The 22,626-nt window shown below is 39.6% G+C and overlaps 1 protein-coding gene across 6 annotated transcripts in view; it reads right to left on the bottom strand.

Annotated features, from left to right (window-relative positions):
• Nucleotides 1–2,415: 2,415 nt before the first annotated feature.
• Nucleotides 2,416–22,626, bottom strand: part of LOC122976228 (sodium-driven chloride bicarbonate exchanger-like) — a 47,866-nt gene continuing 27,655 nt past the window's right edge. For 5 of the 6 annotated variants that reach the window (XM_044344574.1, XM_044344578.1, XM_044344573.1 and 2 more), the window contains 21 exons: nt 22,210–22,370; nt 20,628–20,816; nt 18,572–18,660; nt 18,116–18,273; nt 17,923–18,010; nt 16,275–16,421; nt 15,442–15,542; nt 12,107–12,281; nt 11,043–11,176; nt 10,624–10,869; nt 8,641–8,746; nt 7,578–7,739; nt 6,975–7,088; nt 6,093–6,254; nt 5,715–5,966; nt 5,539–5,607; nt 5,259–5,432; nt 5,040–5,162; nt 4,864–4,928; nt 3,806–3,919; nt 2,416–2,873 (listed from right to left, as the gene is read on the bottom strand). In XM_044344574.1, coding sequence (XP_044200509.1) covers nt 2,798–2,873; nt 3,806–3,919; nt 4,864–4,928; nt 5,040–5,162; nt 5,259–5,432; nt 5,539–5,607; nt 5,715–5,966; nt 6,093–6,254; nt 6,975–7,088; nt 7,578–7,739; nt 8,641–8,746; nt 10,624–10,869; nt 11,043–11,176; nt 12,107–12,281; nt 15,442–15,542; nt 16,275–16,421; nt 17,923–18,010; nt 18,116–18,273; nt 18,572–18,660; nt 20,628–20,816; nt 22,210–22,370 — 2,905 coding nt within the window. In that variant the 3' untranslated portion in view covers nt 2,416–2,797. Of the gene's footprint in view, nt 2,874–3,412; nt 3,451–3,805; nt 3,920–4,863; nt 4,929–5,039; nt 5,163–5,258; nt 5,433–5,538; nt 5,608–5,714; nt 5,967–6,092; nt 6,255–6,974; nt 7,089–7,577; nt 7,740–8,640; nt 8,747–10,623; nt 10,870–11,042; nt 11,177–12,106; nt 12,282–15,441; nt 15,543–16,274; nt 16,422–17,922; nt 18,011–18,115; nt 18,274–18,571; nt 18,661–20,627; nt 20,817–22,209; nt 22,371–22,626 lie in introns of all 6 variants that reach the window. The other variant, XM_044344577.1, reaches the window with a different exon arrangement.

The following is a 22,626-nucleotide window of genomic DNA, read 5'->3' as shown; positions in this document are numbered from 1 at the left end:
ACACACACACACACACACAAACAACAGAAAACCTCTCATGTAAAATAACAAAACTCTTGAGTCTGTTGATTTAGGATCCCATCGCTCAGAGTAAGATTGAGAAAACATGTCAAAAACAGAAGTTGTCCGGTTTTAGAGAGATTTGTTAAAGAAGAAACAAAAGTATATGATACAGTAAAAGATATTGTGAGCATAAAGGGACCATTTATTAGTGATTCAGAGCATTAAACTGCATCTCAGTCTTCATTCAGCATAGAGCCAAGAGTACAAACACAAGGAGTAGCTTCAAAGTTAAATAACTTCAACACATTATTGTGGAAACCATGATTTACCAGTGAAAGTATTCACATTGACAAAGATCCAGGGAATTAGTTTTTAGCTTTTTTTAAAAATATTTTAGAAAAAACATGGTATTCAGGATTTCTGTGCAAGAGTGAAATGACACATAATGAAACTCAAAGAAGACAGTTACTCCAAGTCTCCCATGTGAGGAATCAGGAAAAGGCACTATACAGTTCAAAACATGCCTGCAGGAGTGCAACAGTCTTTACATATTCCTCCTACTATTTCTGACTTATGATAATACTTCATACTGTGCAGTCGTTTTACACAAGGATGGCAGTCTCTCTGGGAGTATCAGCCCCTGCATCATGGGCCAGAGATACAGGCACCTCCTGTACCTCCTGCCATACGGAAGCAAGAGAAGCTTCAGCCTGAGGGTGGAGGGTGCTCTCTGCTCTCTATCTCCCATGAGGCCAAAGACTCAGAGCTCCTGAGGTCAAAGGTGGAGACAAGGAGGCCAGTAACTACACACCACACACTGTATTTGGAGAGTACTCTGGGGAAATGCAGAATAGTACAATATTGGGAAAAAATAGCATTTATATACAGTAGCACAGTGAGAATGACCTATTCTATGTCAGAAAACATCAAACATCTGTCTTGAGGTGCTGCTCACTGGCTGACCTCTGACCTCCCTGTGAACATGCGCCAAGCATGAGGATGAATAAAGTACCACGTCATTCAGGAGAGTTGGTTTAATATCTTTATTTATGCTCTCACTCACTCGCTCTCTCATCCTCATGAAACAAATTACAATTTAACAACAGATTTGAACTCATAGTTTTCTATACAGGTGACTTAAATTATTAAACAGAAAGTGTACAGCTATCACTACCAAATTTAAGGCAGAATTCCACACAGAAGTGGTCAAAATATTTGATATTGATATAATTTTGACCCATTATTAGTTTCTCTATTTCAACTAAGAACCATCAATTAGACAATGGGAAAAAAACATCTACAACAAAACCCTGCCTTCAACACTGACGTCATGTTAGTAATATATTAGTAACATTTTACATGAATAAAATATACTATGTATTATACATTGTTAAGACTCTTTACCGCTTATTACATGTTGCCCTTCCCAGAAAAAAGGTATTATTGCATCTCTAGAAGTAACCATGGTCCTGCAGTGAGACAGTCAAGTCTGTTTTGTCACTGCGCAGGTGGTTTTTTTTTTTAAAAACAATTAGCTTCAGATGCTAACACATTGAGGGTCATTTGGAGAGGAGATCACATGTCCATGGATGACACTTACTGACAAGATGACAAAGAGTATGGATGTGGAAAACATACAGCTGTCTGTACAGTCACCCTAAAGTTCAGCATTTGCAAATTTGATGAGTTTTTAAAAAGCCAAGGCCAAGTAGCTAGAGATACTGAAAGTTCCCAAACTATGCTGCCATGCTAGCTTGAAAATGTCATTTTCCAAAAAGCTGCCCCGCAAAAAATACTTTCCTCAAAGGAATAGTTTAATATTTTGGGAAATATGCTTATTTGCCTTCTGTTGCTGAGAGTTAGATGAGAAAATTGATAGCAATTTTATGTCTGTATGGTAAATATGAAGCTATCGCTAACGTAAAACCATAATGTGTTGTTTTTATACTTTGGTTTTGTACGCTAAGCTAACCAGCTAATCTAGCTTCACATTTAGCGTACTGACATGAAAGTGGTATCAATCTTCTTGACTAACTCTCGCAAGAAAGCGAAAAAGCATATTTCTCAAAATGTCAAATTATTCCTTTAACTTACTGAGGAATGCTTTACTGGAGGAATGACGTAATTTGTAAAATAGCAATGGAGAAGAACATGGAGTGATATGAGCTGTCACTGTCACAAAAACATTTAGATATACAGAATATATAAAATGTTTATTTAATACTTTCAAAAAATTTACTAGATTTGCTATATAGCCAACTCTTTTAGATACCAGTGAAATAGATTAGTATTGGCAAATATCTACTCTGTCTTAAGATTTCTATTGTGAGGTGCATCAAGTCAATAGCGGCATTAAATTCTGCACACAAAATCCACATATTTGTGGTTTTCTGTGGCAGGTTTTTAAAAGGACAACTTGCAGTTGTTGTTATTGGAAAAATATAAAAACATACAAAATACAAATAAAGTAGATTTAAAAATTGTTTAAAATTTTCACTTAAATTGGCCCATTCACAAGTGTCATATAATTCTGGCTTCCTTCTGTTGCTGGTATCACCAAACATTGATATACATAGAAAAAGAACACAAATGTGCATCGGTTCCTCATGTTAATACTGTTTCTAACAAATTTTTCTTTGTTTTACACAACTTGCACACAGACTTACATGACAAAAACACAGTGTAGCACAGTACAAAGGTGGTTGAGTGTGGCACGGTATAGTTTTTTTTTTGTTTTGTTCTTTTTTGATCTACTGATTGACAGCACAGTGGCACCGTCCGCCAGTATGTGTCATCACAAACTTGTCTCCCTGTCCAAGCTCCTCTCATGCCTCCGCCGCTTGTGACGCTTTTCACCGCCACTGGAACAACTGCACGAGAAAGTAGTAAATATCACAAAAGGAAACAAGCAAATATATTGAATTTATGTTAATCTTCTGTACGGGAAATGGAACACACAGGTGCAGGATGCAAATGCATTGCCAGCTGGCTGACTGAAATGTGTACTGGCTATCAGTCAATCAATCCAGATCACGTTGCATGCAAATATGTCTCATAAAGCTTTATAGCAGTCTACCCTGGCATTGACATATACTGTAGGGCTACTAGTGAGTGAGATATAGTGCTATTAATTTTACAACTTTTACAGCATGCGAAGGCTGCATTTAGCATTATAAATCATGTTTCCTTGAAGTAACATGCACACCCAGGCCATGCTATTTACAATCCACCAATATACATTTATTACAAATTTCATTCTCTATTGATTCAACTCCCATCACCAAATCATAACTTGCAGCACACACCAACACTGTTTTCATCATGGCATGCAACAATCAACAGTTGGCAGCAGTAAACAGAAGACACAGGACAAGACTCTCCATGCTGACAGGGACTGGGAACGACTTACCTTTGGGATATCAGCTTCTGAGAGGTTAGGAAGGGGAGCTTAGGGGTGGAATGGATGGAGAGAGTCAGGCAGGAAATACTATGTTAGTCTACTCTGTGGGAAATCTGAGAGGGCAGGGCTGCTCTTAGATAAACCCTTCCATCTAAACATACTAGCCTCTCAGTTTCCTGGAAAAATATACAGTCAATGTTCCATAATATTTTAATAATAAACACCTGCCACTGCTTGCTTTAACACACTATAACCCTTGAAATTGTTATTTTTTGACCCTGCAAAAACACATTTAGGATTTGAAATCAATAAATCTCTACATTGTTTTTGGTATTAAAGCCCTGTGATGTATAAGTAATACTGATCTGGATGTCTGAGAGTGATGTGGATAAGGAGGCTAACCTTTTAGTGCTTGGTTCCTTCTTAGTGCTTTCAGCAGGGCTGACACTCTTCCACACATTCCCGAAAGATCCTTTGGACATCTCATCAGTGATGTTGACTGTGGCTGGGTCACTCCTTCAAACACATCACGGAGGAGGGCAAAAATGAATACATATGCACTTGTTTCTAAGTCTAACAAACACACATGTTCTCATTGGGGTCATTTTAAATAGCATTAAGTGTTCCTGTTGGGGAACTCAACTTGTCTTGGGCGTGGTACAACCTCCTAATAAGCCGTTTGTAAAATTACCCTCAAGGGTGCAAAATTTTGAAACTCATTCAAATCTTTTTGAATGTTGGAAAGCAGTGGAGCACAAAAGAAATAGTTTCCAGCTGGTGAACTTGGAATATTGGTTGAAAGAGGACACCTTTGTAACTGCAAGCATGTATTCATCTGACAAGATTAAATTTATGTGTGAGGAGATATTACTTAAATAGCCTGTCAGCTCAACAAAAATGATTGAATGAGTCATGAAAAAAATCAATCTGGGAGATTTTTGGAAAACTTTTAAACCCCCTTCACATGATCATTTCTCTACACGGATAAAAAAATAATGAAGTATTACTGGCTGTTTCAGTCATATCACACTGGACTGGAGCTGCTGTCAGACATTGAAAAACACATGTTCAAGGAGGAGGCCAAGAGGGCAGTTCATCTTTTGATTTGCATTTCTCTCTCATATCTCTGTAAGTCTTTTTCATTCACTGTTTCTCTTTGCTATGGTCTCTCTCGCTCTGTGTTTGTCTGACAAAACAGTGCAGTACATTTTACACCTCCTTTTTCTAGATGTTAAATTTCAGACATAAATCAGGTGCAGCGGCTATTTGTATAAATTTACTCCTCCCATATTTTGCGCTTCTAAACAGAAACATCTAACAATACATATTGCATGAGTCCAAACAAGCATTTTTCAGAGATGCTGCAGGCAGAATATCCCACCCAGAGTCTGACAAAATGAATTTTGCAGGAGGCTTGGGTGCCCAAAATGCAGAATATGATTAAAGATAAAATGAATTACTTGTAGTGTCCCTCCAGTGGCACTTGTACAATGCCTTCTTCTTCTGCAATAATACTGTGTTCCTCCTGCAGAAAGAGACAAAAAAGAAAATTTAAAACACCGCATGGACAGCAGCTTTACTGCTGCAGTGGTCAAAGGTGACTTTTGGTCATCCAAGCTGTGGTCTATTACTGCACCTCTTCTGCCGCATCTTCCAGCTTCTTCTTCTTCCACTCTGGCATCAGGTCATCCAGCCAGCTCAGCTCTCTCTTACTGAACATGAAGTCCAGCAGCTTACGAATGAACACCAGGGCCAAGACCTGGAGCAGCAGAAACAGACAGATATGAATGAACAGATATGGTACGCATTAGGCTACACAGATATACAGATCCACCTGTGCACGCATTCACGTTACCATCATAGGGAAGACAATGGCAGCCTTGGAGGTCTTAATGGTCCACAGTAGGATCAAGCAGCTGAGCTGGACGATAGTGAAGAGGTGCACTTTCCTCAGCGGGACGTGTCGAAGGTAGATGAAGTCTGGCTGATGTTTGGCCGGCATGCCGAAGAGCCTCAGACGGTCAAAGAACTGCATACATACAAACATGCATTTGTTTAATAATTCATCCTGTATCTTTTCCGGCTGAGTAGTAAAAGCAGTAAAGCAGTAAACTGCCGGCAGTCTCCAAGCTCACCTGAATGCCTCTGAGTGAGGAAGCCCCCATGTATAGAAACACTCCGTACAGCACAGGCATGGGGATAAACTGGAGATAGACAGATAAATAATCAGGATCAAGACAAACTTTTTGTGAATAATTCTTACATGAGTGTGGGTGCATATTTGGTTGCTCTAAGGTGTTTATCCCCTGACCTTTAGCACAGAGGTCATGAAGACGGAGCAGCCCATCAAGGTGAAGATCATGAGGCCGGTGAAGCGCTGCTCTCGGATGCCCAGGAACTTGGGCTGCTCTCCGGGGGCTGAGCACTCCGACTCCAGCTTCAGGCTGTTTACGTGGGAGATGGAGAGCACGGTGGCTGCCACGAACCACGGCAGGCCCATCACCGAGCACACGCCCAGCATCACCCCAACCACAAACAGGTCCAGGTGGTAGCCACAGCCTTTCTGCAGGAGCCAGGCAAAGGACATCAGGGTTTAGATACAGTAAGCTGATGATTAACAAAGATATGTGAGTTAAAGTTCATTTGGTTATTTTTGTGACTGGGATATTGAATGAGGGTTTTAAAATACCTTCAGTTTGTGCTCCTTCCTGTTAATAATGACGGCTGTGATCTGCTGGTCCATGAAGATGAGGATGGTGCACAGCAGAGCAGGGATGAAGGTGATGATAGTGGTCCACCAGGGGTTGGGCCCCACAGGGTTTATAACCCAGCCACGATCATCCCTGGTTGGCTGGGGAGAGTGAAAAGAAAGGCAGCAATGAGGTTTAAAAAAACAGGAATCTAAAAAATACTTATTTAATCAACATCAAATGTAAATGACATTCTTATTGTTCTTTTCATTTCAAGATCTTTTTTTTTTTACTCTTTATTAGCATTATCTACATCTTCAACACAAAAGTAAGAGTACTGTTTCAGTTAGTTAAAGGTGCTTTCCAATTTGTAGGTCTATCAAATTAAAAGACATGACACTTCTTAAGAATTAATCTCAAATCAGCTTCTCTTAATATTTCTAACTGATGTCTTTTGACGTGTTCCTCAGAGGTACGGTACAAAATTAAGGCTAAGACAACTTAAAGTGACTGACATGCTCAATTCCCAAAAATGACTTCTCAATGAACTCTAAGATGAGCATGAGTTTCATCACAGTACTGCCAGCAACAGTGATACTTCCATAGTTGCAAAATGAAGATGTTATTCCTGGATGGAGATCATTTCTTATGAACATTCATATTTGATTCTGTAAATAGCTCCTTACTTAGGGAAATACCTAAAAATGTAAGCCTTTTTGCTCCAAAGTCTGAAAGATATTATCATTTTTATTGGGTATAAAATCTGTCTGTATGTATTTCTTATATCTTAAACTCCATATCATATATATCATAAAAAGTTACACATTCTAGTATTTTGTTCAAAATATATATACTGTATAGTAGCTTTTTACTGAACTTACTTTGAACTTGTTGGGGACCTGTAGTTTAGGTGAAGGGATCCCCAGGACGTAATCTACAAGAACCATAGTGAGGATGGTGATGAAGACAGCAAAGTCACTGATGATGGCTCGCACCTGGAGGGAACAAAGACATACACAATCTTCACTCACATACACTATAATAATATGTACCACAGCCAGACTACAGTGTATTATTCACCACCACAAGGAGGCGCCGGTCTACTATAGATTAGTGTGTCAGCATCACGCCACATATTACGCTCATGAGTGTCATCTCAATGATAAATCATAGAAATTTCACACATAGAGTGGCCACACAGACTGCAAGATTTTAACTGCAGCAGTTGAAACAACCAATAGATGGCAGCATGATCTAAAATGACACAAACAGGTAAAACTGTGGGCATGCAGAACAATTTCAGTCTAATTTCAGTCCCATGGCAAAATGAGAAGTAAATGGACCACCATAAAATTAATGAAGCAGATTCAATTTTGCAGCTAATATACGTCTGAGGATAGTGTCAAACAGGAAATCTTAAAGATCTGCACTTCAAGAGGAACAATTGATACAAAGATGTTTTAAAAACAAAGGTAATAAGGTACCTTGGTGGGGAAGTAACGGCTAGTCTTGAACTCCTTGAGGAAGGCGGACATGAAGACGGTGGAGAAGAAGAGGACCACGCACCAGAAGAGGACGTCGGGGATGTAGGGGCCGTGGGGACCGCAGGCGCTGCCCTCAAACTCCCCGTGCAACATCTCGCACTCCTACTGGCACCAGAGGACACGGTGATGATGATGATGATGACGATGATGATAATCAGGATGATGAGCGCAAGGAGGATTGGGATAATGATGCCCATAAAAGTGATTATAGTGACAGTGGAGATGATGGTGGTGATGGATGTCGGTGTCAGTGATAAATTAGTGAAGTCTGAATACAAACAATCTGGTACATTCATTATTGTTTTTCAAATCATATCATTTCTTCTGCATATTTTGCTTGAAATATATATACAGTTAACAAAAAAAGTATTTGCACACACTTCTCGTGGCCTCATTTGACTGTGCCTCCCAAAATTTTTGCTGCTATACGTCTTACGAGCATGTGTAGGAGTGGCGCAGCATGCCGCCACTGGCATAACTGATTTATGTGTGACAGCGAGAGAATCCACTCTTCACCCCGCATCTCCATGCTCATTTTGTACAGCTAAATCCTGTGAAATCCTGCCCACATGTTCTTAATCCCCGCCTAGACTTATGACGCTTCTTGATCAAGCAAAGTGTGGGCTAAGTGAGACACAACAAAGTGCCAGAGAGTGTAAGAAATATCCCTAACTTTCTAGGTATTTTTGTTTTTGTGTGAAGTTTGATTTCTGGGTAGGCAACTGTGATTAAACATGCTATTTCTGTCTCCTGTCTCGTGTTTTAGCCTCTTCTCATCTCAACTCAAGATCACAGTTTGACTGTTATTTCTTAACGGCTTACAGATCCAGATCTTCTTTGGATTCTTTATCCATCATTAGAAGTCTATTTGAACCCAAGAAAGTCTGTTTCATCTACAAATCTCTAAGTCACAGATAACCCTTATTTTTTTAGATACAGTACATATGCTACATTTGTTTAGCTGTTTTTCTGTATTCATCTGCAAATGTCAAGGGTTCCTTACCTTGACCTCTAGCATGGTCCAGTTGACCTGGGATGCTGTGATGTTTCTCTCCTCCCAGAACTGCAGGGTCTCATTGCTGGGGTCCCTGGGCTCCACACATGCACAACTATGGAGGGGAGCACACATAATAACATAAACCTTATATTTACATGTGTTTTCGTTCAAATCTAAATCAAAAAAATGAAAAGACCCAAACCAGCATTGAAGTGATCTACTAACAAGTATTGTGTATGTAGTTAAGCCTGATCTTATTCCTCTGTAGCATAGAATTCCATTGTGGACCAAAAACTATTGAAAACACATCAGTGAGTCACATTGTTGTACTGAGTGACAAGTTCCTTCATTACCATGAACAAACACACTGTAGTTTATTGAGACTGAATCCCACATACCCGTCCTGCTGCCAGAAACACTCACTAGAGCAACAAATGTGTATTAATGGTTTAGATTTATGTCTTCTGTAAGAACCAATGGACTTGGAGCCATAGACAGAGTAGAGAAGTCAGAACGCATTGAGTGATTTTGGACTTTTCATGGGATTTAAAGACAATAAAAATATAAACATCGGCAGCCATATCCTTTGAGGGTACATACTCCCTCATTGAAAAATGTATCAGCTAACAACGCTATTCCATATTATACGCTTCTGCCGAATTGTTCAGCCATCAACATGAATGACTTTGTCTGCTGGCATTTTACAAAACTAAATGTCAGCATCCCCTGCTGTCCACTATACCAGAATAGAAATTCACAGAAGGAGCTCTTGGCTTGAGATAACCACCAGCCAGCTTATGTTTCAGGATAATGCATGATGCTCCTGACACACACTCAACATGGGATTATTCACCATAAAGCAAAAACCATTTCTGAAAAACTGGACAGTGTGTTTACTATACCACTCCACCATCTGCTATTTGATGATGCAGCAAACTCTTCCACATGCGTGCAAATGTGCTAAGTTGAGTACACTGGACATGCAACACAAGCTGCAATGCGATGACATCGCCCAAACAAAAGTGAGAGCTTACTTTCAAGTCAGTACTTCTTTGATTTTACTCTAAATCAACGGAGGGCGACAAAAAAATATTTTTTTCACTGTCAATTAATTTGTCAGTTATTTTTCTAATTAACTGATTAAACATTAAGTCTGTAAAATGTGAGAAAATTGAGAGAAATGCCATAAGTTCCCAGAGCCCAAGTTGATGTCTTAAAGGAGTACTCCAGCAATTTAGAGGCTAAAAAATACTGACTTTTAGTCCCTATTATGGGTCAAGCTCCAACAACAATGGTTCCTACATTTCCCATGATGCAGCTCCATACCATCTTTTGTTCAGTCTTCCCTGCCAAACTCCATGACCCCAGACTGTAATGCAATCTCAATCGCAAACTGAGATAATCCTGACGACATCTTAAGGGTTATCCACACTAAGCGGGTTACATTTGTAAACACATCTTATTTGTCAGTTTCAGCTCTATATCCAGACTAAAAAGGTGTTTTTCTCCCTCAAAAACTGAGCTTTTCCAAAACAGACTCCAGTATATAAATCTTAAAACGCCGGATTGGTGTTTTCAGTGTTTAGGAGGAAAATGGAGCAGTAAGCTGCCCAGCGAGGGGCCGTGTGACAGTGAAGAAGAGCTTTCTGTCACCTCTAACTTTCATGTCAACGTAGCTGTTGTCATTAACCTGGATTGAAGATGATTTTGTCAGATGATGTCACAAGTATAAAATAATGATTTTTTTGTCAAAAACCACAGCTAAGCCACTTGGGAATTACTATTACATACTCACTCACTTGTCTGACAACAGAAACAGAAAAATATATAAACGGGAAAATAGGAACAACTGAACTTGATGTGTAAAACTGGTGAAGTGCTCCTTCAAAATTGACTGATTTATCCAGCCAACAAGCCTAAAGCCAAAAAATATTTCATTTTGAACTATATTAAACAAAAAAAAGCTGCAACTGGGTTTCTAATACTCACGAATACTGTGTGAGTTTCTGAAGGTTGTTGTTTTTATTGATGGGGTAGTGCACCCCCAGGTGGAACAGCTTCTCCAGTGCCTCATAGATGAAGATGATGCAAATAAGGGCTGCGAAGGCTTCTTCAGTGAAGCGTGTGATGTAACAGACAAGCGAGCTGGCATCCGTGGCCACCAGCAGTAGACAGAAGAAGGCTGTCCACAGGCCAATACAGGCCCTCAGGGAGAGGTAGGAGAGGCCGTAGTCCCTGAGAGAGACAGAACACACACACACACAAAAACAGGAGGAAGGGATGCATGATTAGATATGGCATAGCTACTCAAGCACAAAGCACGCACATCCACCATCAACATGGAAATATTCTAGCATAAGAGAAGCACAAATTTGTGCTCAAGGAACAAGAAAAAGAAAATAACATACTTGCAGAACTTGAAGAGGATCTTCTCAAAGACAAGAACAGGCCCTGTGCTGCCAAGGATGGTCAGAGGCTGACCAGCAAAAAGAGAGTAGGCTATTCCAGTCATGGAAGCCCCAAACAGGGACTCAATAGCACTCTGAAAACACAGGAAATAATGCTGTGATTCCATTGCTTAATTTATTCAGTTGCACATGTTGCTTTTGGAGCATTCAAATTGATTTGATCTGATTTGCTCTGCAATATCTGAACAAACATCCCTTATTACTGACTAACAAGACTAAATGTATACAGCCAATCCAGTCACAGCCATGCTGTATTTAGTCACAGCACTGCTTTGAGCTAAATGGCAACATGCTCACAATGCTAACATGCAGGTATAAGGTTTATCATGTCTACCACTTTAGTTTAGGGTCTTAGCATGCTAGCATTTGCTTATAAGAAATAAACACAAGGTACAGCTGAGGCAGGTATTTGCGGGTATTTGGTCACAAACCAAACAAATATTTGACCTGATGATGGCGCTACATGAAAAGTTGAGAGATCACCAAGTCATTACAATTCATCCTGAGGGGTACATGAGTGTCTGTGCCATTTCATGGAAATCCATCCAATAATTGATGAGACATTTCAGTCTGGATTAAAGCGGTGGACTGACACACGAACCAATCCCTTCAATTGCCATCCCTAAAGCCGCACTGTTAACATGGCTATAAACACCGCACAAGTTTAATGTACTGTGTTTTTACTGTATGTGACATTTAGGAAGATAAGTGGAGCAACAGCGGAGAAAGGAGACTGTGTTTCAAGGTGCCTTCAAGTACGACGTGTCAACTGATTGAATTTGATGCAGGGTGCTGTTAAAAAAGAGCTTGTGTTGTAATGTGTGAGTCATGTCTTCCCTGGACATATGTAAATTAAACATCTGATCTTGCCTGTTTCTAAACTGCTTCCAAATTCCATTCTCATGAATATTAATATAACGTCCTTAGCTGTACAATCATTTAAGACAAAACTTTTAGATGTGATGATATGATCTCCTGGGAGCAATATATATGTCGACTCTTACCACACGTCCCTCTGTGGCCTCCCCCAGGAGTCCTCCAAAGGTGATGACAGGTGACATGCAGGCGCAGTAGAGGAAAAGGAAGGAGGCCAGACACTGTAGACTGATGGCATCTGTGTAGTCAGAAAGGTAGTGAGGAGCCTTTCGCTTGATGTCCAAGATGAAACCGCCAAAAAACCTGCAGCAAAACAGGGATTTTATGAGAGAGAAGCACGCAAGCAAACACATACGATATGGAACCACACATGGTCCACACATCCATCAACATTAGAAATAAACGTGAGATGATTCAACTTTTTACCAGACTTGTGGCACATGATTGAGGTATGATCGTATATAAATGTAAGGGGAAAAAATTACAGTTGCAGTGAAGACGTGTACTGCTCTTTCTTAAATAATCTGTATTATCTTCTGTTACTGCATTAATTCAAAGTGTACAGTATCACCTGCAGTATGGTGGTTGTTCTCTCCATCGCTGAACAAATGTTTGAGCACTTTACTACTGCGAGTACTAGCTCCTCTAATTCCAGTGTATTTACAGTATTACTCATGTGAACCACCGGACAAAAATATTGAAAAAGGGCAAAGTGTCCCCACGCTGAGGCTGCATCTTTGTAGCGTGAGTTTATATCAATGTAAGTGTGTGTGTAAGACTCAGCCACAGCGAGCACTCTCTCCTGCTGCAGCGAGACGGGACCGTGGTGAACTAGCTGGAAGTGGTTGCTACGGCAACAGTAGGCGGGACATTATGCTTATTTCAGTCTGAGCGGTAGGCAGCGATGCCATGTCCCGGGAGGTGGTGGAGGTAGTGGAGGGGGGAGGGAGTCGGTTTGATAGCTGAGACTGGGCTTCCGGCCAATTTTAGCTGGAATAAGAGTCTGTACCGCAGCATACCGCAGCTCAGCAGCAGCACATCATTCACTCCTCTGCTATTAAACCACCGAGATACACACCAAACACTCCTGTGCACTGTCATTTCATTGTTTCAAGCTGGAGTTCAAGAATCCCCTGGCAGTCATCGGATAATTTTTAGGTGATGATGACATAATGACAACATATTTCTTTCTCTTTAATCCCTTCTCTATATATCAATAAGTCTCTGTGCTCCTGAAAATTAGTGTAAAAATTCTTCTTGCAACTATTTCTCTTTTCTATTTCTCTATTCTATCTTATTGATGTTCACGGTGTGGCTTTTATTATAAAACAGTCACATGAAACACAACGCTTTTGTCACTGAGGTTAGCGATTGTTCATCAAAAATGTGGATCAGTTTTAAAGATTGCAGAGAGCGATGGAAATAGAAGGAGCAGCTGTTAAAGGAGTGAGCTGTTAAACAAAGAGCTTGGTGAACTTCTAAGCAAGGTCACCAACTTTACTTTGTCCTGCTTTTGTGTGGAAAACTGCTCACGCCAACATGAAATTAGATTGCTGTTGCAGTTATTATAGACGGACTTCTTTATTAAAACAACACAAGTTTGTTTGGCTGCACTGTAAACAGGCACACCAGCTGCTCTTCTCTGTAGCTGCTCGACGAGTACGAACACTCACCGTTACCACAGTAACCACGGGTGTCACCAAATCAACCAGTGCTGAAATCTCACGCATTACAACTTTAAGTACCACAGGCTGAGCTACAAATTAAAATAACATTGCTTGCTTGCTTTTACACTTTTAACTTTTCAATACCAAAATATATTGCTTTAAGAATTTACTTATATCTTTGTACATAGCCTATTATATTTTATGTTTCTATATTGCACCATGTTACACACAGACTACTGTAGCTGCTCAATAATTGACACTTACCAAACACAGATGAGTCAGCACTAATCACAGTCACTGTCTTGTAATTAGTGCATCATGACTTTATGGACTGTATGCAACAGTCCACTGTTTTACTGCTCTTGTCCTCTGAGCTTGCATTGTCATACTCGTACACTAATTCAGCTTCTTAATTATCTGATGAATTACTTGGCACAAAAATATAGTTCTCATCATCAGTTGGTTCAGACACATCTTCCTTTTCTTCTTTTTTTTTGCTTATTGTCATCAGATCTCCCCAATATCACAGAAAGTATTTGTGCTAAAGAGAACCTCACACATTTGAGCTGATATTTCATCAGCATTAATTTACAGTGCAGTATCAGCAACAATGAGGCCAATCAGGAAAACACAATATTATCTACTACCTGCATACTACAACAAGTTTGAAACCAGAAAACAGCAAAAGAAAATAGCTACAGTTAAATACATTTGCAATATGAGGGACATGAGGGCTTAAAGGACCAGTGTGTAGGATTTAGTGGCATCTTGCGCTGAGGTTGCAGATTGCAACCAACTGAATACCCCTCCCTTACCCCTTCCCTTCCAAGCGTGTAGGAAAACCTGTGGTGGCTGCGAAACTCACAAAAAACGTGGAAGGCCCTCTCTAGAGCCAGTGTTTGGTTTGTCTGTTCTGGGCTACTGTAGAAACATGGCTGTGTAACATGGCAGTTTTAACTAATTAAAACATAGTTATGAGTATTATGTTCCATTTCCGCCAATAGATCCCCCTGAATCTTACACATTAGTCCTTTAATAAAAGAAAATTGTAATGTAATAATAATGTAATATGCATTTAAGGTTTAAAGGTGCAGTTCAATTTGCATTCAGTTCGTTGCAATCTGCAACCTCACCACTAGATGCCACTAAACCCTACACACTGGTCCTTTAAGCAAACCTTTAAAAAAGCCGCCAGCCACTACTAAAGCCTCATTAGGTCTCTTTGGTTGTGAATCAAAGTAATTAGGCAGACAGACTGTTTACTTACCAATGAGAAATGTTAGGAATTCAGTTTCCAGGCCCAATAATTACCGTTATTAGCACTGGTGACATGATTATGACAATGAGGAAACCAGGAGTGAAGTGCTGGCAAATATACAACACACAGTGATAATATGTGTCATGATTAACCAAAGTCCAGTTTCATTTTGCAAGAGCATACCATATGCAATGTGAGGAGCAGTGTGCTGTGCATTATTTGTGAGTGAGTATACTGCACTCATATGGCACCTTGTTTTTAAATAATATAACAATCTTGCAATATTGAAGAATGTGACTTAATGTGGGATAGAGTGCTTGTATAATTCTAAATTCACAATGAATTAAAAGTCAAACAAAAGGTCTTTAAGGAGTTGAAGTGTGGGGAATGATAAATTGGCCAGTAGGGTAGTCTTCTTCTTAAGAGAGCTATATTTATAGTTTGGGGACGGAGAGGCAGCTAAAAGGCGACAGGAAGACGGGGACAAAGAGGAGCTTAGAGAGCTCACAAATCATGCTGTTTCTCTCCCAACACCTACCTTCCAGTGCGCTGGAGCTCAGGGCCACCATGCCCTCCGTGTTCCTCTGACTCTCCAAGATCCGTCACTCCGTTGGGAACAGGGGGAATCTTCCGCTTTTCCTGTGTGGTTAAGATCACTGTCAGTCAACTGCCTGTTGCTGGTCATCACCATGAGGACAATAACAAGTGTCAGTTGCGCTTAAATCTCCACTGAATCATAATTCCAGCCAAGTTTTAACCAAGCTTAAATTCCAAATGACTGAGTCTTTCTGAATGTAGCATATTCTGATACACAGTCCATCAGCATAACAATCTAATTGCACAGTGGTATGTCATTAATTCACCACAGGAGCCTAATAACAAGAGGAAGAGAGAAAAGAGACCTAAAACAACCTCCGTTTTTTAATAATCTGGGGCAACTTTCTGTTAGATAACAGAAATTCTCTCACAAACAAGATGGCGCATCACTTTTCACAGTCATGACAGACCAAAATAACTAATGGAGGAAAAATAACTAATGTTTTGGAAAGGATTGAGAGCACAACCCTGGGGAACAGCATCAAAGCTCAGAGTACAACACAGCTGAGATTAGTGGAGATCACAGATGTTTAAATATTTCTCAGCAGACTCATACGCATTATGAAACGACGGTAATTATATATAGAGACACTCAAACTTTAAACAGACTCTCAAATGGTTTAGTTATGGTCGGGCTTTTTAAGTGGCAGCAGTGGAGCTGTCTCTTTAAGAAGGAAATTAGTCATCCTTCTTACCTTATGTTATAAGGAACAAATATCAAAATATGTACCAAGAAACTTTTTTTTCTCTTTGTTACGTAGGTGGGGAGTTTACCTGAGAGGGCACGTTTTTGGGAGGTTCTATTCTGATGGAGGGGTCCCACTCTCCAGGGGGCAACACTGTCACCTGGTCCAGAAACTCATCAATGCCTGCCACCAGGTCATTTCTGTCTTTGGCCTTGTAAGCAACATCATGAAAAATCTGCGCAAAAGACGAGGAGACACATAAAAGTAAAATGATTTGTATGCAGTATAAATATGATCTGACCTTCTCCACGTATTTCCATGGATTTACAGATGGAAATGCATATAACAACGCCTTAAAGGGTTTATCCAGAAAAGGATTATTTCTATCTCCATGCATAAGGTGAACAAAATATTCAGAACATTATCATACAAAGTGAATCTACAGAAGAATAAGGTGTATTTATGCCTAAGTTTCCCCACAAATGTCAATGAGAAAAAGATTCTTTTGCAGAAAATGGCTGAAAAGCAAATCAGTTTTGATCTAAGCACAGTAACGGGTGAAATTCATTCCCATATATGATGAAGTAGGTTGACATCCATACGCTTCTATTTTCATACATCCCAGAGGACTGCTGCCAATGAAAAAAAGGCATGGTCAGTAACATTAGCTCATACTGTAGCTGCACTGTGGGAAATCCTGTTACGGTTTTTATGTCATTCTCTCTTGATCCCCAAAGGCTTTTCTCTAGCTCTTAAACAGGGGTCAGGTTCAGCTTAAGGAAAGCAAACCTGGAGCTGGTAGATAGTCATATGTTGTTGATTTTTTTTTTTTTTTTTTTTGCTTCTTCAGGTAGACTTTTGATTTACAGGATGGTTTTCTCTAGTCCTTATGCAACCACAATGTCATATATAACCATCAATAACCATCAAAAACAAATATGAAAAATATCTCACATTCATTTTTACAGTTTTAGGATGCAAGTATTAGTATTTGACCATAAATACATGAATGTAAATAAGAAATAAGATGACTTGCACCTTGCTCTTTTTAAAAATATGTACAATAACAAACTTTAAGAGGGATTTTTATTAAGGAACTGACATCCAGTGGTGGAAAGTAACCTAGTACATTTACTCAAGTACTGTATTTAATTACAGGTTCGAGCTACTTGTACTTTACTTGAGTATGTTCTACTACTTAAACACTTGTACTCCAACATTTTGGGAAATACTTTACTCCACTACTTTGTTTCCTCTTTTACAGATTAGTTTTACAAATGTTACAAAACATATAATAAGCTTCTAAAACATGATGCATTTTTCAGTGTAAAAAACATCTCTTATTGAGTTATTTTTGGCAGTAATTGAGTCCAGACAATATGTTGAATTAAGTTATTTATTAAGTACTTAAATCAACTTGTTTCAAGATTATTCTAAAATCACAGATAGTCGTTTCTAGAACATGTTCTAAACAATGTGATCTAAATTAAAAACAGGTTGACATATTCTCACTGCACTGCAAAATAAGGTTTTTAGGACTCAATTATTGACAGAATTGTCAGACTGTGAGGTTTGCACAGCCTAACATTTTATTAAGTGGTTCAAATCAGCTCCACCTCGACCAGCAACAACAGATATGCTGCTCACACATTCATGCATCAGTGATAATAATCCTATAATATACAGTATGTGACACTCATGTGCAACACTGGAATGTGGCTGGACTAAGGCCTCACCTCATCAGTCATCAGGGTGGCAATAGACCGGCCAATTTCATGATACTGTGGACCTTTTCCAAGAGGGCCAAGCAGGATGAAAAGAAACCTGTGCAACAAAAGAGATCAACAGTTTTTGGGTAAAAGTCAAATCCTTTTTTTAATGAGACAAAATATCAGCTCATCTATTCCTGCATTTTGTGTACTGTATAACCTGGTGGTGATGGGAACCTCAGCCAGGCCGTTGAGCAGCACAGCAGGTGACAGGCGGATGAAGGCCACCACAGGGCGGTCTAGGAATTCCAGCTCCCCCACCAGGACGTTGGATGCCTCAGCACCAGGAGGGATCTTCTTCATGAAGTGAAGGTCAATCTATGAGACAGAAAGAAGCAAAACCAAAACATGAAAATGGCAAAGGCTTTACAAGAGTTTGTTTAATAAGATTAGAGATAATGAGATAGAATGATTCGGCTGTTTCTGAATAGGACAGTCTACCCAGTAAAAGAAAACAAGATTTACTCCTGTGAAATTCCACATGCAGGGCAAGAGGCGTACGGTGACCACTTCACATGTAATCCAATCTTAAGTTAAATATACAGCACTAGTTATGTGTCCGGATATCAGTACCCATAGATAAACAGCAGGATCAGTGGTGGGTCTGGTTGCTCACCTTGCTGAAGTCGACAGCACTGTTTTCTCGGCTGACGTCCTGTTTGCCCTCATTGTTAGCTGGCTGGGACTGAGGTGAGACTGTTTGGCCTGTCAGGCAGAGCAGGAAACCAACAATATGTCAATTTTGCAGAGGCTCAGCCTCTCATAATACTTCTTTCCCACACAAAGACAAAGGTTTCCAGTGAGTGACTACAGGGTACAGTTACATTCTCTGAAAAAATATGATACAACAGTGATACCTTTTGTTGTAGGTGCTGCACCTTTATCGGAAAAAAGGTTCAGCCCTAGTAACAATAGATACTACATTGTACCTTTTTTTCCAGGGTGTACATGGTGAGTAAGATTAATATTAAGATCATTTGATGAATGATCAGTGGTGAAATGGAGAAAGTGACTGTAGCAAAATCTTAGACTCAGTCTTTCCAAATAAAGTTTAGTAAACTAAATGAGAGGCAATCTTTAACTTTCATTTCAAATGAATTGTATCAACTAATCGTGACTCACTGAAATAGATTTTTCAGTATGTTTTAGTTTAGCTGAAACGAAGTCAAAGATTGCTCCTTCTAAATTTAAATTTCAAGCAATTTGTGATGTAAATGCACCAGTTGCAGCCATTTGAGCAAACCACAGCACTTGAAGGAATTATTAAAATGTGCCTTGCTCAAAATGCCAGCTGTTTCAGTGAGGATGTGATGATACTATCATTAAAGGAGACTAGGAAGTACTTATTTATTTTCTTGGCAAGAGTTAGATGAAAGGATCAATACCACTCTCATGTTTGAGAGTGGTATTGATCTTCTCATTTAACTCTCGGCAAGAAAGTTAACCATTTACCAAAATCTTTCTAAACTATTTCTTTAACAAAAGGCAACAAAATGTAGATTATGTTTTGTGTTATGAAGTTATACCATGAATTTGAAGCAAGTATAGCTACCACTATTAATTAGTTACTATGATGAACATGAGTCACAAAGCTCCTATGGTTTTTAGTCATCAAACACATTGTTGATAATGGCAACAAGTGGAGAGTATTATCATAAATATTGGTAAATATGCCCTGTTGGTCACATAAATAATTCTGCAGAGTGACTACCACTTACCTGGAGTTTATTCTAAGATGTTGAAAGTATTAAAAGTTTTAAAGAGAAAACGTCTGCATACTTAAAACCATCTTCTTTCTTTTTATGGCCTCACTTGTACATCTCAAAAATAGCACAGCTACAAGAACATCTTGACTGTGAGCCTCGCATGAAGAGAAAGCTGCATGAGTTTAAGAATGCAGAAGTTTTCTATTTTCTCTGTCCTTGACTGCACATGACTAATTTCTAACCTCATGATGATACTCTCCCCTTTTAATGAGTTCCTTTTATACTAATACTACTACTATCTCTAGACTTTTAGTGTTTATCATCAGCTTAGGCGCCCTGGTTGCCTGTGCAGATTTCCTGCTCTGTGTCTTCTTGTGAGATGGGACAGTAGCCTTGTGCAACTGCCTGAAGGACACTAAGACGTTTGGTCTTGGTTTCGCCAAACGGCGTGTCTGAAGTCTGGAGGCTCCTAGAGGAGCTTAAAGGTGATGAAGCGGTGGACAGACATGATATACAACACACACACCGCGGCCATGCCGCACAAGAAAAGGCCCTTCTTGGTGAAGCATTCTTGGGGAGTGCTTTTTCAGGCAAACACCTGGGAGATTTTACAGTTTGATAATAGAGGCCATTTACTGGTTAAGTGAATGGCACACAAACACATGCACACACACACATGCAAAATACAGCAGACAAGACAAACACACAAACATGGAGAGACACAAACAAGAGGAGAAAATGAGATATCAAACAGCAGTAAAACAGCAAGTCACAGATGGAAAAAAACATGCAAAGGATTACAACATTATACATAAAAACATACTGTTTATATTTACATACAACACATATACTGCATGGTCACCATGGAAAAAGCAGAGAATAATACAGGGTGTGGAACAGACTGCAGTCTTGGCAATTAGCAGGTGTGTGCGTAGGTGTGTACGTGTTTCCAGACCATTTGCTCACCATTCTTGTCCATGGAATGAGGTTCAGACTGCTTCTTGCCAATATCCGCAAAGGAGCGTACAATAGGGATGCGGTTGGCCAGTTTCTTATGGTTTTGGTGGTGGTGCTGTTTGAGCAGGGCCTCACGGATCCTTTTCCTGGCATCCTGACCTACAGGGCCCGACACCTCGTGCTGATCCAGAACCATGTCTGAGAAGTTAAACACACAGCTGTACTGTAGGATTCCACATTATTGTTTTCAACAGTTCATTTCATATTCACAAAAGCTTCCAAGCATCTGTCCCCGTGTAGCAGTGAGAGATGCTAAGCTGATTATTCCAACAAAAACTGACCTACTGCTGCTGATTTAATCACAGCAAACCAGGTTAAGTTTACCAGATCTCTCTAGCTGCACAGTTTTCCACAGAATCACGTAATAATGGCTGCTCTCAAAAACTAAAACACAGTTCCCTAATTCCTTCCTGAAACAGGTCAAATGAGCTTGTACATGTAAAGCATTTTAAATTATTTTTGGTTAGTATTTCTGGGTGAATTTTTGTTAACATGTTATGATGTTGGTCCTGTGGCCTGTTACAAAGCTTTGAAATAGTAATTTTAAGAATGAATGTTTGTTAATGGTAACAGGAAAGGCACAGCATGTTTATTTGTATAGCATCTTTTAACAACAAAGCAACCAAAGTGCTTTACATAAGGTGTAAAAAGGCATTAAGACAAGATATATAAGAATCACATGGCGATATAAAAAAAACACATACAATTTTGAATAAAACCAATTAAACAGAACAATGACAGTGCAGTGCACTTCATATGAATGAGTAGCCCCAAATTTAATTTAATAAAAGTGGCAAAAAAAGTTTTAAACCTTAAGTTTTGAAATTTGAAAAAACTGAGAGTGGGGGCAGACATCCAGTTTTCTGGGAGTTTGCTCCAGATATGAAATGCATAAAAACTGAATGCTCCATGTTTAGTTTGGCCCTGGGGACAGTAACTAAACCTGTCCCAGATGAACTGAGAGGTCCCAGACTGCCTGAGTGGCCTGGATGGTTCAGAACATAGCTCAGAAATGGATTTTGGCCCTGAACCATTAAGTGCTATGTAAACTAACAGTAGTATTTCAAAGCCAATACTTCAACACACAGGAAGTCAGCACAGGGATCTGAGAAAGATCCACTTTCTTAGTGAGGTCAATTTTTAAAGTCTTGCGGAATCATTTAATTTAACATATACTTAAGGTGACAGTATGCAGACCTTGTAATTATCTTAACGTGGATATTATGCGGTCTTTAACATTAGCACTTGCTCTCCTTTGACTCCAAAAACAATTCTCTGTTTAACTGGAGGAAATTTTGGCACATTGATTTGTCTGATGCAACCTGTGTGCCATCCACATATCTATATTATTATATTTTATTGTTTTCAATAATGTGAGCATAAGCTGGGAGCATGTAGATGTTGATCAGAAGGGGGCCAAGACTGGAGCCTTGAGGAACTCCGTCCGCATGTCATTTTAGTTAGTTCGGATGTGTCATATTTTGGTTTTAACCAATGAGTTACACAAGACTTTTCAGCCTCTGGTGTCTACCTGCGATCTCCTCCAGCGAGTTGGCCCTCATGTCAAGCATCACGGTGCCATTCATGATGCAGCTGCGAAGCTCGAAAAGACTGTGTAGAGAAAGAGTGGCTACGTAGGGTTTACTCCACCGCTCACCACCATCCTCAACATCCTCCTCAAACTTAAGCCACCTGCATATGAAAAAAAAAGAACTCAGTGAATCCATATTTTCCATGGAAAACTGTGAAAATGAAGACAGAGCATTGTGGTGGTTGTTTGAAATTGTGTAGATAACTAAGGCCAGAAGTTATTTGTATAATTTGAGTTTCTCAAGTGCTGTAGGTTGTGATAAAGTTAGATAATGTACAGTGTGGTATGAATTAAAGTGTGAACACCCTGAGGGGTATGGCACCATACAATAACATCATGATAACAGCTTGTAGTCAC

Source organism: Thunnus albacares, chromosome 24 (assembly GCF_914725855.1).
Source record: "Thunnus albacares chromosome 24, fThuAlb1.1, whole genome shotgun sequence".
NCBI lineage: Eukaryota > Metazoa > Chordata > Actinopteri > Scombriformes > Scombridae > Thunnus > Thunnus albacares.
This window is presented reverse-complemented; position numbering and strand designations above follow the sequence as displayed.